This window comes from Leopardus geoffroyi, chromosome A2, assembly GCF_018350155.1.
Source record: "Leopardus geoffroyi isolate Oge1 chromosome A2, O.geoffroyi_Oge1_pat1.0, whole genome shotgun sequence".
Classification (NCBI taxonomy): Eukaryota; Metazoa; Chordata; class Mammalia; order Carnivora; family Felidae; genus Leopardus; species Leopardus geoffroyi.
The window spans coordinates 124,541,880-124,561,263 of NC_059331.1; the positions used below are offsets into that span (position 1 = coordinate 124,541,880).

Here is a 19,384-nt window from a genome sequence, read left to right on the forward strand (position 1 = left end):
TTTGGGCTCTTTCCATAATTAGGCTATTTTCAATAGTGCTGCTATAAACATTGGGGTATATGTGACCCTGCAAATAAGCACTCCTGTATCCTTTGTATTAATTCCTGGTAGTGTTATTGCTGGGTTGCAGGATAATTCTATTTTTAAGTTTTTGAGGAATCTCCACACTGTTTTCCAGAGTGGCCTCAGCAGTTGGATTCACACCAACAGTGCAAGAGGGTTCACTTTTCTCCTCATCCTTGCAAATATCTTGTTTTCTGAGTTGTTAATTTTAGCCACTCTGACAGGTGTGAGGTGGTATCTCAGTGTGCTTTTGTTTTTTATTTCCCTGATGATGAGTGATGTTGAACATCTTTTCATGTGTCTGTTAGCCATCTGGATGTCTTCTTTGGAAAAGTGTCTATTCATGTCTAATGCTCATTTCTTCACTGGATTATTTATGTTTTGGGTGTTGAGTTTGGTATGTTCTTCATAGATTTTATTTTATTTTATTTTATTTTATTTTATTTTATTTTATTTTATTTATAGGTTTTAGATACCAACCCTTTATCTGATATTTTCTTCTGATACATTTTAATACATTCTGTAATTCTCAAACACAGCTCTTGGTTATATTTTTTGCTTTTTAAAAATAACTTTATTGGAATATAACTTATGTACAAATGTTTGAAGTATACAGTTTGGTGAGTTTTGATGTTTGTATATGCCTGTGAAACCATCTCCACAATTACAATGCTAAAAATATCCATCACCCCCAAAAGTTCCCTTGTACCCCTTCGTACCCTGTATCCCCCATTCCCAGGCAACCACTGGTTTGCTTTCTGTCACTAGAGATTAGTTTAAATTTTCTGGAATTTGGTAAGATGGAAATTATTTAGCATATGCTGTTTTTCATCTGCCTACCCAGTGATTTATCTGATTATATGAATTGCAAATATTTTCTCCCAATCTGTGGGATGTCTTTTCATTATTGTAACAGTGTCTTTGGAAGAGGAGAAGTTCTTAGTTTTGATAAAGCCCAATTTAAATTTCTTTCTTTTTTTATTGTTTGTTTATTTTTGGGGGGGGGGAGACAGAGCATGAGTGGGGGAGGGTCACAGAGAAAGAGAGAGAGAGAGAGACACATACACACATAAAATCCAAAGCAGTTTCCCGGCTCTGAATTGTCAGCAGAGAGCCTGATGCGAGGCTTAAACTCAAAAGCCTTGAGATCATGACCTGAACTGAAGTCGGATGCTTAACTGACTCTAAATTTCTTTCCTTTATGACTTGTGATTTTAATGTTATATCTAAGAAATCTTTGTCTAACTCAAGTTTACAAAATTTTTCTTCTATGTTTTTGTCTATCAGTTTTCTAGTTTTACATTTGACATTTAGGTCTCTTTTTCATTTTGAGTTGACATTTATGTATGATATGAGATATGGATAAAATTCTTATTTTTGTATATGAGCATCTAATGTTCAGCACTGCTTTTGAAAAGAATGTCCTTTTTTACTGGATCATCTTTGCAACTTTGTTGAAAATCATCTGTGTATCATAGGACTATAGAAGTCGTTTGAAAAAATACATATATTTTTGCTCTCTTCATTTTATTCCATTGATCTGTTTGTCTTTTGCTATATACCAAAAGCATAGTGTCTCAATTACTGTAAGTATGTATGTTAAGAAGTCAGACTATAATTTCCCCAACTTCATTCTTCTTTTTTAAAGAGTTGCTTGGATATTTTAGATACTTTGCATTTTGATAGGAATTGTAAGAATCAGTTTGTCAAGTTAAAAAAAATGCCTTCTGGGATTTGTTTGGAAATGGGATTGCATTAAATCTATTGATCAATTTGGAGGGAAACAACATCTTAACAATATTGAATGTGGTACAATTTGCTCTACTTATCCTAGTTTCTTAAGATGAAAGTAGAGACCGTCATTTATTTAGGGTTTGTTTCATTTTTCTCAGTCAGAATTTGTCATTTTCAATGCACAGGTCTTACAAATCTTTTGTCAGATTTGTCCCCAAGTATTTACTATATTTTGATGCTATTGCAAATTATATTGTTTCATTTCGATTTCAAATAGTGCTTTTCTATTATAGGCATACCTTGTTTTATTGTGCTTTGCAGATAGTGTGCTTTTTACAAATTGAAATTTTATGGGTCAAGCAAGTCTATTGGCACCATTTTTCTAACAGTATTTGCTCACTTCATGTCTCTGTGTCATATTTTGGTAATTCAAAATTTTTATTATTATTATATTTGTTATAATGATCTGTGATCAATGTCACTATTGTAATTGTTTTGAGTTGTCACGAACCATACCTACTTAACATGGCAAACTTCACTGATAAATGTGTGTGTTCTGACTGCTCCAGTGGCCATTCCTCTGTCTGTTTGTCTCTCTCTCTCTGGCTCTCTCTCTCTCTCTCTCTCTCTCACTCTCTCTCCTCAGGCCTATCTATTACCTGAGTCAAAGAAAATACTGAAATTAGGCCAGTTAATGATCCTCCAATGGCCTTTAAGTGTTCAAGTGGAAGAAGGGGTCACACATCTCTACTTTAAACCAAAAATTAGAAATGATTAAGCTTAGGGATGAAGGCATGTCACAAAAGCAGAGATAGGCCAAAAGCTAGGCCTCTTGTGTCAAATGGTTAGCCAAGTTGCGTATGCCTCAGAAAACCTCTTGAAAGTCTGCTTTAGTGAACACATGAATGATGAGAAAGCAAAACAGCTTTACTGCTGCATGTCTGCTGACACAATATCCATTTTACAGCCCATAGATCAAGGAATCATTTTAACTTTCAAGTTTTATTAAAAAAAATTCTTAAGGCTGTAGCTGCCATAAAGAGTGATTTCTCTGATGGATCTGGGAAAAGTAAATTGAAAACCTTCAGCAAAGGATTCACCATTCTAGAACTTTCATGATTCATGAGAAGAGGTCAAGATGTCAATATCAACAGGATGATTTGGAAGTGTTCAAGACTTCAGTGGAGGCAGTAACTGTAGATGTGGTGGAAACAAGCAAGAGAACTAGAAGTGGAGCCTGAATATGGGACTGAATTTCTGCAATCTCATGAAAAAGGGATTATAAGGAATAAAGAGGTGCTTCTTACTGAGGAGCAAAGAAAGTGTTTTGTTTTTAAAAAATTTTTATGTTTATTTATTTTTGAGAGAGACAGAGTGTGAGTCAGGGGAGGGGCAGAGAGAGAGAGGGAAACACTGAACCCGAAGCAGGCTCCAGGCTCTCAGCTGTCAGCACAGAGCCCAACGTGGGGCTTGAACTCACAAACCACGAGATCATGACCTGAGCCGAAGTTGGATGCTCAACTAACTGAGCCCCCCAGGCACCCCAGAAAGTGGTTTCTTGAGATGGAATCTTCTTCTGGTGAAGATGCTATAAAGATTGTTGAAATGAAAGCAAAGGAATTAGAATATTACACAAATGTAGTTGATAAAGCAGTGGGAGGGTTTGAGAGGTTTGTCTCCAATTGTGAAAGATGTTCTACTGTGGGTAAAATTCAGTCAAGCAACATCACACACTACAAAGAAATCTTTTGTGAAAGGATGTGACAGATTTCATTGTTGTCTTATTTTAAGAAATTGTCACAGGTATCCAAACCTTCGGCAACCTCCATCCTGATCAGTCAGCAGCCATCAACACTGAGGTGAGACCCTCAACCAGCAAAGTCACAACTTGCTGAGAACTCAGATGATGGTTAGCATTTCTTAGCAATAAAGTATTTTTTCATCTTTTCTCCCCTCAGAGAGTTCCCCTTAAAATTTCTTGCAGGGCTGGTTTAGTGGTCACAAACTCCTTTAATTTTTGTTTGTCTGGGAAACTTTTTATCTCTCCTTCAATTTTGAATGATAGCCTTGCTGGATAAAGAATTCTTGGCTGCATATTTTTCTGATTCAGCACACTGAATATATCCTGCCACTCCTTTCTGGCCTGCCAAGTTTCTGTGGATAGGTCTGCTGCAAACCTGATCTGTCTTCCCTTGTATGTTAGGGACTTTTTTTCCCTTGCTGCTTTCATGAGTCTCTCCTTGCCTGAGTATTTTGTGAATTTGACTATGATATGCCTTGTTGATGGTCATTTTTGTTGAATCTAATGGGGGTCCTCTCTGCTTCCTAGATTTTGATGTCTGTGTCTCTCCCCAGGTTAGGAAAGTTTTCTGGTATGATTTGCTCATATAACCCTTCTACCCCTATTTCTCTCTCTTCCTCTTCTGGGACTCCTATGATTCTGATGTTGTTCCTTTTTAATGAGTCACTGATTTCTCTATTTCTTAAATCATGCTCTTTTGCCTTTATCTCCCTCTTTTTTTCTGCTTTGTTATTCTTTATAAGTTTGTCCTCTATATCGCTGATTCTCTGTTCTGCTTCATCCATCCTTGCTGCCGCTGCATCCATCCAGGATTGCAGCTTAGTTCTAGCATTTTTAATTTCATTCTGGCTATTTTTTACTTCTTTTATCTCTGCAGAAAGGGATTCTAATCTATTTTCGACTCCAGCTAGTGTCCTTATTATTGTGATTCTAAATTCTGGTTCAGACATCTTGCCTGTATCTGTGTTGGTTAAATCCCTGGCTGTCATTTCTTCGTGCTCTTTCTTTTGGGGTGAATTCCTTCTGCAGAATTCTGTGGTTCAGGTTGTGCAGATTGTTGTGTTAATCCTCCGATCAGTTTTCTAGGTATGTAGGATGGTTTAGTGTTGGTCTGGCTGTATTTCATGGGTGTGAGATATACAAAAAACTTCCATGCTGTTCCGCCATCTTGGCTCCTCCTCCTCCATCTCAGCAATAAACTATTTTTAATTAAGGTATGTACATTGTATTTAAGAAAAAATTTTTTTAATGTTTATTCATTTTTGAGAGAGAGAGACAGAGCACGAACAAGGGAGGGGCAGAGAGAGAGGGAGTCGGAATCTGAAACAGCCTACATGCTCTGAGCTGTCATCACAGAGTCTGATGCAGGGCTTGAACCCACGGACCGTGAGATCATGACCTGAGCTGAAGTCGGATGCTTAACCGACTGAGCCACCCAGGTGCCCCTGTACATTGTATTTTCATACATAATGTTATTGAACAATTAATAGTCTACAGCATAGTGTAAATGGAACTTTTATATGCACTGGGAAACCAACAAATTCATTTGACGTGCTTTGTTTGTAATAGTCACTTCATTACAGTGGTCTGGAACCAAACCCACAGTATCGGTGAGGTATGCCTGTACATAGAAATATAATTGGTTTTTGTATATTGAGCTTGTATCATGCAATGGTGTTAAACTACTTACTGGTTCTACTAGCCTTTTTGTATATTTATTCAGATTTTTTTCTATAAGGATTATGTCATCTGTAGATGAAAACCATTTACTTCTCCCTTTCCAATCTAGAGATTCTGTTTGGTTCTTGGCCAGAACCTCTGGGGTGATGTTGAATAGACACTACAGGAGTGGATGTTCAGACTTTCACCATTAAGTATGTTTTAGCTGTAGGTATTCTGTAGATGTCCTATACCATTTGAGGAGGTTCTCTTCTATAACAAGTTTGCTGAGAGTTTGCTTTAAATTTTTTTTTAAATTTTTTAAAAAGTTTACTTCTTTATTTTGAGAAATAGAGATAGAGATAGAGAGAAGAGAAAAAATGAGTGGTGTAGGGGCAGAGAGAGAATTCCAAGCAGGCTCCATGCTGCTGGCGGAGAGCCCAATGTGGGGCTTAAACCTCCAAATTGTGAGAAAATGATCCAAGCCAAGATCAAGAGTCATAGCTCAACCAACTGAGCCACGAAGGCACCCCTGAGAGTTTGTTTTATATTGGATTTTTTTCAATGCTTTTTCTCCATCAATTGAGATATTTATGTCGTTTTTTTTTTTCTTTAGGCTATTTACAGGTTGATTACATTGATACTTTATTTTTGGGTTTTTAAAAAAAGTGTAGTTGACATAATGTTACATTAGTTTCAGGTGTACAAGCTAGTGATTCCAGAACTCTATATCTTATGCTATGCTCACAAGTGTACACATTGATTAATTTTTGGATGTTAGCCAGATTATGAATTCTTGACATAAATCACACTGATCATGATGTATTATCCTTTCAATTTACTATTGGATTCAATTTGCTAACCTTTAGAATTTTTACATCTGTTTTCATGAGGATTATTGATCTATAATTTTGTTTCTATATAATTATGTGCCATTAGTATGGAATTTAGGAAATGAGTTGGGAAATATTTTCTTCTTTTCAGTTTTTTTGAGGAATATATAGATTTGATATTATTTTTTGTTTAAATATTTGGTAGTGGGGCGCCTGGGTGGCTCAGTTGGTTAAGCGGCCGACTTCAGCTCAGGTCACGATCTCGCAGTCCGTGGGTTCGAGCCCCGCGTCAGGCTCTGGGCCGATGGCTCAGAGCCTGCAGCCTGCTTCCGATTCTGTGTCTCCCTCTCTCTCTCTGCCCCTCCCCCGTTCATGCTCTGTCTCTCTCTGTCTCAAAAATAATAAATAAAAACGTTAAAAAAAATTAAAAATAAAATAAATATTTGGTAGAATTCTCACCAGAGAAGTTGTCTGGACCTAGAGTTTTCCCTATGGGATAGTTTTTAAACTACAAATTCAATTTCTTCAAAAGATATAGGAATATTCAGGTTATCTATTTCTTACTGAGTAAACATTGTTAGTTTGTGTCTTTCAAGAAATGTGTCCATTGCATCTGAATTGTTGAATTTATTGGCATAAGGATGCTCATAATATTTCTGTGTTATCCTTTTAATGTCTGTAGAATCTGTAGTGATGACAACTCACTCATTAATAGTATTGGCAAATTGTGTCTTTTTTTCCCCCTGATCTGTTGACTAGAAATTTGTCTATTTTATCTGTCTTTTCAAAAAAATAGCTTTTGGTTTTATTAATTGTTTCTTTTTCATTTTCTGTTTTTTGGTTTTCTCTGATTTTCCTTTCTTCCACTTATTTTGGGTTTAGTTTGCTAAGAGATAAGGAGAGTATACTTTTTAAAATATAGTTGGTTAATGCCATAAAATTTCCTCTACTACTGCTTTAATTGCATCCTATGAATTATGAAATGTTGTGTTTCCATTTTTATTCATTTCAAAACATTTTTAAACTTCCCCTTTCATTTCTTTTTTTGACCCTAGTGTTATTTAGAATATGGTTTATAGTTTCCAAACACTTGTGGAGTTTACATAGATCTTTTTTGTTATTGACTTGTAACTCAATTTCAATGTGGTAGGGGAACACACTTTGTATGATTCGAATCCTTTTAAATTTATTGAGACTTATTTAAAGTCCGCTTTTATAAACTGTCTTTATAAATGTTTTGCATGCATTTGGAAATAATGGATTTTCTGCCATTGTAAGATGGGATTTTACATAAATGTTACTTAAAGCTAGTTTTATGATAGCGTTTTTAAATTTTGTTAATGTTTATTTTTGAGAGAGAGAAAGCGAGAGCGAGTGCGAGTTGGGGAGGGGCAGAGAGAAAGAGGGAGACACAGAATCTGAAGCAGGCTCCACGCTCTGAGCAGACAGCAAAGAACCCTGAAGCAGGACTTGACCTCACAAACCATGAGATCATGGCCTGAGCCAAAGTCAGACACTTAACCAACTGAGCCAACCAGGCACCCCTGTGATAGTGTTTTTAATTTTCTGTATTACTGATTTTCTGTTTACTTGTGTCAATTATTGAGAATAGGGTGTTGAAATCTTAAGCTGTAACTTGCTTCTCTTTTTGCAGATCTTTCAGTTTTTGTTTCAGTTATTTTAAGGCTTTGTTTTAGGTGCATGAAAATTTAGGATTGTTATATTCTCTTGAGTATAATGAAATGGTTCTTTATCCTTGTTAATATTCTTTAATCTGAAATCTATTTAATGGTAATTAATATAGGTATCCCAACTTTCTTTTGCCTAGTGTTACAAGGGTTTATATATTTTCTTCTTTTACTTTTGTTTACATCTTTATGTTTAAAGTAGGTATCTTAGAGGTAGTATAGCATTGAGTCTTGCCTCTTGTAATCCAATCTGAAAGTATCTTGTTTTTAAGTTTATTTATTTATTTTGAGAGAGAGAGAGTGAGAGAGAGAGAATGAGAGAGCACCCTCATAATAACATGAGCTGGGGAGGGGCAGAGAGAGAGAGGGAGAGAGACAATCTCAAGCAGGCTCTGTGCTAACAGTGATGCTTGGTCCCTGAACAATGAAATCATGACCTGAGCTGAAACCAAGAGTCAGACTCAACTTACTGTGAGCCATCCAGGCAACCCCAAAATATCTTTTAATGGGATGTTTAGACCATTTGCTTTTAATGTGATTATTGTTATTATTGGTTTTAAATCTACCATCTTGATCTTTATTCTTTGCTCCATTTTTTTGTCTTTTTTGCATTCTCTGGATTGAGTATATTTTTTGATTCGATTTTATCTCCTTTGTTGTATTATTTACTGTAACACCTACTGTTACTTTAGTAGTTTCTTTGAACAATAGTAATGTTTATAGCAGTGTCTTATAGATGTGTTTCTCAACCTTTTTTTTATTATTGTTCCCCCAGAAAGTCTTTTTGGATATCTTTTTCCTAATCAGCCCCTCCATACATTTTTAATTGCAGATATCCTGTATTTCTGTTTACGTTCTATATAAATATCTCTTTTTATAGATTAAATGAGTAGGATTTTTTTGAGCTCCATGAATTTATTTTTGCTCCTTTCAGGACAGAATTTCCTTATTAAAAATGCATGGATGCCTGATGCAATGTACAACTGTCACTTATCACAATCTATCTTTAAGAGATATTATAGTGCCTCATAGATAGTATAAGAATCATGCAATATTCGACTTCCATTTTTCTCCTTTCAGCCTTTCTGCTGTTGTTGACTTATATTTTACATCTACATTTATTATAACTTGCAATACATTGTTACAACTTTCGCTTTAATCAGTTGATTATCTATGAAAGAGATATTAATAATGAGGACAATAATTTTATATATTTACTAATGGAATTACCTTTTCCACTGCTCTTCATTCCTTTGTGCAGAACCAGACTTCCATCTGTATCATTTTCCTTTTTTTTTTTTAAATTTCCCTTATTATTTCTGTTATTTCAGAGATACTGATGATTTTTTTCAGCTTTTGTATGCCTGAAAAAAATATTTTTTTCATCTTTTTGAAAGATATTTTCATTGAGTAAAGAATTGTAGCTTGACAATTTTTTTGTTTCAATGTTTTAAAGATTGCTCTGCTGTTTTCTGGCATTGCATTGAGAAGACATATTCTGTTTCTCTGTATGTAGTTTGTCTTTTTTTCTTCGGCTGCTTTAAAATTTTTTTTTCTTTAAGCAATTTAATTTTGGTGTTCCTTGGTATAATGTTTATTTTGTTTTATTTTTTCCTATGCTTGGAGTTTGTTAAGATTTCTTGATCTTTGTTTTATAATTTTCATCCAAATCGTAAATATTTTGGCCATTATTTATTCAAATATTTTTTCTGTCTCCACTCCTTTTTTTCTTCTTTATTTTAAAGACTCCAATTATATGTATATTTCCCGTTTGAGGCTGTCCCAGCATTCAGTGTTTTTTTTTTTTTTTTAAATCTTTTTCTCCTGGGGCTTGATTTTGGATAGTTTCTATCGGTATACATTCAAGTTATTTTCTTCTGCAGTGTGTAATGTGCTTGTAATCCTAGACATTTTATCCCAGACATTGTAGTTGTCATCTTTCAAAGTTTGATATGAGTCTTTTTTTTAAAAAAACTTTCATGTCTCTAATATAGCACCTTTGAACATGTGTAACAATATAAGTGTTTTAATATTCTTGTCTACTAATTTTATCATCTGTGTCATTTCTGAGTTAGTAGAGACTGATTTTTCTCCTTGTTATGGATTGTAATTTCTTCTCTTTTTGCACGTCCCACAATTTTTGATTGAAGGACTGAACTTATAAACTTTACCTAATTGTGTGATTAGTATTTTATTTTTCCTATAAACATTCTTGAGCTTTTTTTCTGGGACACATTCAAGTTCCTTGAAATACTTTGATTCTTTAGCTGTTGCTTTTAAGCTTTGCTAGGCCAGATGGGAGCAACATTTATTCTAGGGTAAACACCTACCATAGAGGCCAAATTCTTCTATGTATTCTACCTGATGCCTAGTGATGATTTACATTCTGATGAGTTAGAGCAGGGGCTATTTCTGGCCCTGTAGGGCTCATGGATTATTTCTTGTAATTTATTTGGATGGTTCTTTCCCTAGCCTCAGGTAGTTTCCTCACAGGTGTGCTGGTTAGTATTCTGCTGAGTACTCACGGGGCCTCTGCAGATCTCTGGAGTTCTCTCTCTGTAGCTCTCTCCACTATGATACTCTGCCCTGTGAACTTTTGATACTTCAGTATTTGCAAACTCTGAACTGTCTACTCAGTCTGGGGAGAATGCTAGGTTGCACCTGGGTTTCCCCCTCCCTGTGTCGTGTCTTGGAAATCTTCTCTAGGTAGTAAACTGGTGCAATCAAAGCTCACTTCATTTTTTTGTTTTTCAGGGATCACTTTTGTTCATTGCCTTATCTTCAGTGTTTTTAAAAACGTTTCATATATTTTGTCCCATTTTTTAGTTGTTGTAGGTAGAAGGGTAAATTTGGCCTTAGTTTCTCCATCTTGGCCTGAAGTGAAAGTCTCCAACATTGTAATTTTTTGTTTGCTTTGAGTCAGGATTTAAATGTTTTTTGTTTATCGCAATTTTGATATGAATTTCTTTGGTATTTCTTTTTCTGTATGTATCACCTTTCCTTTCTCTTTTTAATTTGCATTTGGTTTGTTGAAGAGTAACAGATTATTTTTCCTGTTAGTTTCCCACACTGAAATTGCTGATTACGTCTCTGTGATGTTGTTTAATATTTTCTCTGTCTACTTTACTGCCTGTAAACTGGTAGTTACATCTAGAGGTATTGGAGTCAGGATTGATTATTTTGGCCATACTCCTTCCATAAGTGGTGGTATATAGTTTTAGCAGGTGGTACATATTATCAGTTTGTCTCTCTCTTTTTTTTTTTTTTGGTATGGTAATAGCCATTGATTTCAATGCTGAGATCCATTAAATTTATTGAAGTTGAAAAATGATAACTATTTCTTTCAAACTTTCTTCAATATTTTGCTGGATTATTTTATAATGAGAACTTCCCCCTTACCTACTATTGGTTATGTGGTGCAATTTGAGTAGGATCATCTAGATGTTTGGTTCTTGGTCTTAATACTGATTTTTAAAATAATGAGTTGATTCTCTAGCATCCTTCATTAGTGAGCATTTGGCCTTTTTTTGGTTTGTTTTTAGTATCAGTATGAACACATGCCTTTAAATATTTTTTAAAATTTTATTTAATTTTTTTTTTCACATCTCTTTATTTTTGGGACAGAGAGAGAGCATGAACGGGGGAGGGGCAGAGAGAGAGGGAGACACAGAATCGGAAACAGGCTCCAGGCTCTGAGCCATCAGCCCAGAGCCTGACGCGGGGCTCGAACTCACAGACCGCGAGATCGTGACCTGAGCTGAAGTCGGACGCTTAACCGACTGCGCCATCCAGGCGCCCCTAAAATTTTATTTAAATCCAAGGTAGTTAACATACTGTGTAATAATGATTTCAGGAGTAGAATTTAGTGATCCATCACTTAAATACAACACTCAGTGCTCATCCCAACAAGTGTCCTCCTTAATGCCTATCACTCCTTTAGCCCATCCCCCCCACCCAGTATTCCTCCAGCAACCCTCAGTTTCTTCTCTGTATTTAAGAGTCTCTTAATGGTTTGCCTCCCTCTCTGTTTTTATCTTATTTTTTCCTGCCCTTTCTGTGTGTTCATCTGCTTTTTTTCTTAAATTCCACATAGGAGTGAAATCATATGATAGTTGTCTTTCTCTGACTATTTCGCTTAGCAAAATACACTCTAGTTCCATCCATGTTGTTGCAAATGGCAAGATTTCATTCTTGCCATTTATATATATATACCACATCTTCTTTATTCATCAGTTGATGGACATTTGGGCTCTTTCCCTAATTTGGCTGTTGTCGATAGTCATAATTTGGCTGCTATACTATAAAAACTGTAATGCATGTGCCCCTTTGAATCAGCATTTTGGTATCCTTGGCATAAATGCCTAGTAGTGCAATTTCTGGGTTGTAGGGTAGTTCTATTTTTAATTTTTTGAGGAACCTCCATACTGTTTTCCAGAGTGGCTGCACCAGTTTGCATTCCCGCCCGCTGTGCAAAGGGGTTCCTTTTTCTCTGCATCTTCTCCAACATGTGTTGTTACCAGAGTTGTTAATTTTAGCCATTCTGAGGTGTGAGGTGGTATCTCATTGTGATGTGTTTTGCTTTTTTGATACTCAAATATTTTAATCTCTGGCCAGAAATCTCCTTAAATTGGCTTTTACATCCTTTCCACACTACTACTCACTGATAGTTTCCTTGCTTTCTGGTGTGACAGCTCTTCTAGGTTCATCTTATGTTTTTCCTGCCTCAAACCTGGAATGAAACAGAAGGAAGGAAATGAAATGATTTCAGAGTATTATTTTGAGGCACAAATGTTAGCAATTGGGAATTATCATGGAAATCAGCTAATATGTTCTAATTCATACACAGGCTTTAAACACGACTAGTGACATAAAAAATACTTGTCATCAACTGAACTTCCTATTTCAAACATGAAGTGTTTTCTTTGTGGTTATGTAAAGTGATATTTTTCTTTTCTTTGTAGGCTTTGCCAATCAGTCAGAAGACGATCAGGTGAATGTAATGGGTTTTCGCTTCTTAGGAGGTTCCCGAGTTACTCTTCTTGCTTCTAAAACCTCTCGTAAGTAAAACCATGGTGTTCTTACTTTTGAAGTTTTCTATTGAGGACACCACATCATAGATCATCACATCAAGGATTTCTGCAGAGGGTGTGTTCAGTTAGATATTGAAAACTAAGAGTCATGTTATTAAAAGTACGTAGGAAATTAAAGTTACGAAGATAGGATCCTGTTTTATTAAAGATATGTAATTTTGGTGGTGGGGATTAGTAGAGTTTGAGAGAACAGTTTAAATAATTGAAAATATTTTTGATGTTTGTTTATTTATTTATTTATTTTGAGAGAAAGAGACAGAGTGTGGGTGGGGAAGGGGCAGAGGAGACACAGAATCCTAAGCAGTCTCCAGGCTCCTAGCTGTCAGCGCAGAGCCCAACGTGGGGCTCGAACTCACAAACTGTGAGATCATGATCTGAGCCAAAGTTGAATGCTCAATCGACTGAGCCACCCAGGCACCACGAAAATATTTTTGAGATAGGTATTCGGTGAACTAGGTTTTAGTAACTACTAGAAACTGGGATTAAGTTATGTGGGTATGTATGTTCATATACCTGCCTTTTGGACATAGGCAAAGATGAAGGTGAAAGTGTGAATAGCTTTTGCTGATGCTAATCTCAGTAGAGTGAAAAGTAGTAATTATATAGTCAAGTTTGAATTTCATATTTAAATATTCTTTATTGATTTGGTTGCTTCATAGGAGAATAATAGTTGAAACTACTCAATGTAAAAGTGGCTTCTCATATGTGTGTGATACCAAAGCTACTAAAGTCATTGAGTTATATATATCTTCATGGAAATAAAGTATAATATTAAGAAACGAGTGTTTAACAAATTTTCGGAACACCAAGGGTATTAGGGAGAATAAATGCATGTATGTATATGTTGAAAAGTTTGGCTGAGTGCACTTAGCACACGTTTAAAATCTCTGCAATTTGTGAAATGAGTGTATACTTTCTACTTTATACATTTTCTGTTTTAGTTGGTTATTTCTTGCATGATCAGAAAATATAGTAAAATAAGGATATATTTCTTTTGAAAAATGAAGGTGTTAGGAAGATAAACACATCCCTATTTTAGAAACTATAACGATGTTACAGTTCTGGAATATGTAGAGTGGTGGCTAGTGAAATAGACTTGGATACAAATAAAAATTCTAGAATAAGGCATAGAAATCAAAGATAGTTCTTAAAAGAATGAAGGGATTCTGTACTTTTTATGGTCTTTGTGATTGGTCATGATTGTAGTCTTGTTTGCATTGGCACCATTTTGTTTTGATTAAATTTAATCTTCATTTGGATGATGGAGTTAGTTTGGTACATTTCTCTTTGTTAAATTGTTCTCTTTAGTTAAACTAAAAACCTGTTGCCAGCATTTCTTTGGGAAGTTGTACACATCTGTTTGACTTCAGTTGATGTGCCATATGATGAATCTGCAGTTGAAATTACTAAAACAAGGCAAAAAGTTATTCTTGGTGCAAATGTGGATACTTATGTCCTAATTTGCTCTTTTTTAGATAAAGTAACTCTTAGAGCATTGCTATTGCCCATGATTACCTTACCATTTCTGAATTTCACCAAATATCCAGGTATATAACTGATATATTCACATTCATCTGAATATATGGTAGTGCCTTTACACAGCCATACTATGGTCAGACAGAGTAAATAATGGAATAGGACAGAACCTTTTAAATAAGAAACCAAGTGAGCTATATATGCTGAAACCTGAGGTACCGTCATTATAATTCCCTGATGGTGTTTAGCCTTCAGTGATACGGAATTCTACCTAGGAAATGCCTGTGGTGATGAAGGGAGGTAGGTATGAAGAGAGTAGTTTTCTGGGGTTGAGGCAGATGTTGAGGATCCTTCCTGCTATATCAGAGTGTTCTACCCCAAAACAAGAATGACGTAATTTGTACCCAGTCTATGTTTGGCATCTTTTATTTTTGGTGAAAGGCACATAGTTTTTAGTCTAGAAATCTGAATTCACAGAAAAGCCCTACATATGGAAGGAACCCAGTATTTGTTCCCTGGTAAACAGTCAAGTGCTTTGTAAGTCATATAGAGTTGCCTTCGGATATTGGATAGTATTTTCTGTGGACTCCACATATTCATCTCTTTTTAAAACCTGCTTGATAATCAGCCAAACCTTGAACTGTGCTGATGGTAATTTTAGTTCAATTTCCTGATTAGTTATGGATCAGCCAAAGCAGACAAGAGAAAAGCAAATGCAGCTCATTGTCTCAGATATCAAGTCACATTCTCTTGGGGGGAACTCAATAGGTTTTTATTTTCAGAAAGTAGAGTAGTCCTTCAATGTAATTAGAATTTATTATGTGAATCCTTAAAAAAGAAAGCATTGAAGATAAGTAGGAAAGATACTCTACACTAGAGAAATTTCTGAAAATGATTTCCAGAGTCCTAAATTGAAAATAATAAGAGAAATGATGGTTGTGTCTGTTACCTTGATTGTAGTGATAGTTTTACGAATGTATGCATATGTCCAGATTCATCAAACTGTGCACTTTAAATATGTGTAGTTTTTTTGTATTATCAGTTATACCTCTCTAAAGTTGTTAAAAGTAACAAAACAGGTCAAATTTTATGAGATCAAATATTTTTATAATCAGAGTTGTAAACATTTGTATATGAAAGTCAATTATTTTGATTCAGTACAGTGGGATTTCAGAAGAAATATGCTGTTGTCTAAATATGTGTATATCCCTGCTATGCCACTTTTTTAAGCTCCATTTTCAGTGACTTATTACCTCACACAACAAATACTGTCACCTCTCTGTCTTTCCTTCCTCCTGTTCCTTTCTGTCTATGATTTTCTTCGTGTTCCTTTTCCTTATTTTGATCTTTATCTCTATTATATCTCTTTGTGCCTTACATTATTCTACTTGTTTTTTAAAGGATTAAAAATAGTTTATAAAATTTCCAAAATATGAAAGGAGAAGATAAGTAGTTGAAGGAAACAGAGAGAGAGAAAAGAAAAGCAGGAAATTAATAAAGATAAGAATAAGATTAACACTCAGAAACATATACTGTACAATTGATAGGGTGCCTAGCAGACTCAAAGTGACAAGAAAACATTTTAGTTCCAATTTTCAGAATGTTCAAAGGATAAAATCAAATAAGTTGTTTAGGAGATGCACAGCCATTTCTGATGCTGAGTCCAGAATGGAGTTTCTCTTCTGAATTCACAAGGACAACTTCTTTAATAATGTCTTTATAGCTTATTTTTATAATTATAATATTATGTAACTATAATTTATGAGCAACAGATTTCATAGAACTTTAAAAATAATAATGAACTCAATTTACTAAATATAATTCTGTCTCAGCCAAAATCAGTAAAGTCTGAGCAGCAGCTTAATCCAAGGATAAATTTAGAGTTGCTAGTGTTGCAGGTTTTTAGTATCTCATATTTTCACTAAGAATTGTATAACCCAACTCAGTAATTCAGAAGTGAGATGTGGGAAGGAGTTGTGGGTTTTGTTTTGTTTTAAAATGAGCACTATTAGAACATGCTTCAATAATAATTGAAATGATTGAGTTCAGTGGGAGAGGCTGATGATCAGGAAAAAAGGGGACTTACAAAGCAATGAAGTCCTGGAGAATTAGAAAGAATGTGGGTTTCAGAGTTTGGGGAGCAGGGGAGATTGAAGGATAGGCGTTTGTAACTTTACTATGACAGGAGGGGTTGGATGTAGGTCCAGAGAAACTTTAGTTGGTGGGAAGATAAAGGAGCTTTTTTTTTAAAATTTTTTTTTTAAAATCTTTATTTATTTTTGAGAGACAGAGTGTGAGCAGGGGAGGGGCAGAGAGAGAGAGGGAGACAGAATCCGAAGCAGGCTCCAGGCCCCGAGCTGTCAGCATAGAGCCTGACGTGGGGCTTGAACTCATGAACCGTGAGATCATGACCTGAGCTTAAGTCGGATGGTCAACCGACTCAGCCACCCAGGCGCCGCAGGAGCTTTGATGTATAAATTTGAAAAAAAGATATGACATTGGTGTCTTGCAGAATAAGAAAGCAAACTCATGAAGGGTAAGGCAATGTCAAGTTCCCATTTGAAGTTTCTGATCCTGAATTTTGAAGTGAAACCAAGTCATCCTTAGACAATTTTCTCTGGCAGTGATTTGTTTATTAGCATCCAGGCAACTAAAGTCAGGGCTGGGATTTTGAAACAGATTATTGCAAATAAAATATTTTTGTGAGAATGATTTTAATAATGGCTACCACATCTAAACTGATAAGAAGAGAAGTAAAGGTTAGAGAAAACTGACACAGGGTGAAAAATTAATGGGTTCAATGGATCACAAGTCTTTTTTTTTTTTTTTTTTTTTTGAGGGGGAGAGAGAGAGATTGAAGGAGGGAGAAAGGGAGAGAGTAAGTGCAGGAGCGTGAGTTGGAGAGGGATAGAAGGAGAGGGAAAGAGAATCATTAGCAGGCCTCATGTCCAGCACAGAGGCTGATGCTGGGCTTGATCTCCCGACCATGAAATCATGATCTGAGCCAAAATCAAGAGTAGGCTACTTTACCGAGTGAGCCACGCAGATGACCCTGGATCACAAGTGTTAATAAGGTTGAAAGAGTGTTGTGGTGGGAGTTGTAGAACAACTGAACTGGAAAAACAAAAGGTGGTGGTTAGAGAATGAATAAGATATTGATGTTAGAGTTCAGCAGAACTACAGATTCTGATAAAGACAAAGGTGTGACCTTGTGGAGTGCTTTGTGAAGATGCCAGAAGATCAATGGAGACAGGGTTTTCGAGGAAATCAAGTGTCACAGTTGTGGATATTAAAAGAGCCTATTTGATGTTAGCACAATGAATGAGAAAAAGAAGCACATCCAGATATATTATTGTGAAATTTTAGAGCACTAAAGATCTGGAGCATATCTTCAAAGATTAGAAAGGAAAAAACAAGCTCCGCAAAGAAGATGAATCAAGAAAGCATTTTAACTTTTCATTAAAATCCTTGGATGTTAGAGAACAGTGAAAAATTGTCCCTAACATCAGAAGGAAATGATTTTCAAATAAAAATTTTGTGTCTCGTTAAACTGGTAGTTAGCAATATATGCTGAGTAAACACATGCTCTCAGGGTCACAAGTAGGGCTAAGCAAATGCAGATAGCAAATTTATGTAGCCTCAGGTAGGCCTTTGGAAAATGGGAAAGATAACTAATACACTGAAGATTTCAACATCCTTAAAGATTTTAACCTACTGGAAAGAGCGATTGGATTGAATAAGGTCAAGTATAAAAGTCATTTGCTTGTCTATTTTGATTATTTTCCTTTTAGGTATAATGAAAAATGTATAGTCATGTATGTGAATAAGCGTTGGGCCTTGAAAAAGGCTTTCTTCGTGCATTTGCCCAAAAGAAAACATATGTGATCTTGAGCTATCTTAACCAAAATATCTTCAGAACAAGGAAAGTAAGAGTCTTGCTCTATTTCATCTCAGTAGACTATGCCTTTGTTCATTTTTCATTCAGCAGATGTATTAGATACAAAGATTGTCCTAGCTTTTCTGGAGCTCGTGGACTAATGGGAGAGAGAAACAGAGAATCAATAATAGAATGCTTGATAAGCCTACAGAAGTACACTTTAGGTGCAATTGGAGCACAAAGGAATGAGGTTTCATAAGAGATTTTATTTGTAAAGATTCTTGAGGAATGAATAGGAGATTGTCAGGTGAAGGGCGTTTTAGAAAGAAGAAAAGGTTGATAAAGCATGTGGTTTTTAGCGATTAGTAAATTTTCTTCTGTACCCAGAAGTACATATAGTAGGGGCTCTGTGATAGTCCTTTAATGAAGCCAGAAATTTAGAGACAAATGTAATGATCAAATCTAATGTATACAGTGATTCATCAATATAAAATGACTATTAATGTTAGAATTTCTTAGCAATATTACTAAGGGGCAATGGGAATATTATGAGTCCAGATTGGAAAAAGCTTCTTGAAAAGTAAATTTAGAGAAATGATCCATAATTTCTACTAATATTGAAGAAGTTGTATATTCGGAATATTATGCTAATACCTACTGAAATTGTTTATATTATTTCCTCCAACTTTTTTGTTTTAAAATGCATACATTTACTTATCTGTCTCACATTTTAAAATGTCCAAATAGCATAAATTATATTGATGCTTTGTTTATGATATGAATACAAACATTATTTATATTGATGAATTTCAGATGTTCTGACATGAATAGAGAATGACGTGATACATTTTTGTGCCCTGTTTAGTTAAATATATTATTTTCTCCATTTGTATTAGAGTGGAATGGCAATTGACTGGGCTCCAGTTATCCAAATTTATTTCATTTGGAGGCTGAAATGGTTATTTCCACTGAGCTGCTATTACAAGATGCAAAGGAAAAGAGATAAAAAAAATAAATGGAATGTTCATTTTGGCAGCTGTTTTAATTACGAATATTGTAAGGGTGTATTTTAAAATACAACTTTCTTCTTTCATGTCATATTATAAATAGAAAATTTTATTTCTCTTTTCCATGAAATGTATACTCTGGAAAATCTCCAGGGC

The 19,384-nt window shown here is 35.2% G+C and overlaps 1 protein-coding gene across 14 annotated transcripts in view; it reads left to right on the forward strand.

Moving 5' to 3' along the window:
* Nucleotides 1-19,384, forward strand: part of BBS9 (Bardet-Biedl syndrome 9) — a 453,760-nt gene that overhangs the window by 218,120 nt on the left and 216,256 nt on the right. For all 14 annotated transcript variants that reach the window (XM_045495275.1, XM_045495280.1, XM_045495266.1 and 11 more), the window contains one exon: nucleotides 12,740-12,835. In XM_045495275.1, coding sequence (XP_045351231.1) covers nucleotides 12,740-12,835 — 96 coding nt within the window. The remainder of the gene's footprint in view (nucleotides 1-12,739; nucleotides 12,836-19,384) is intronic.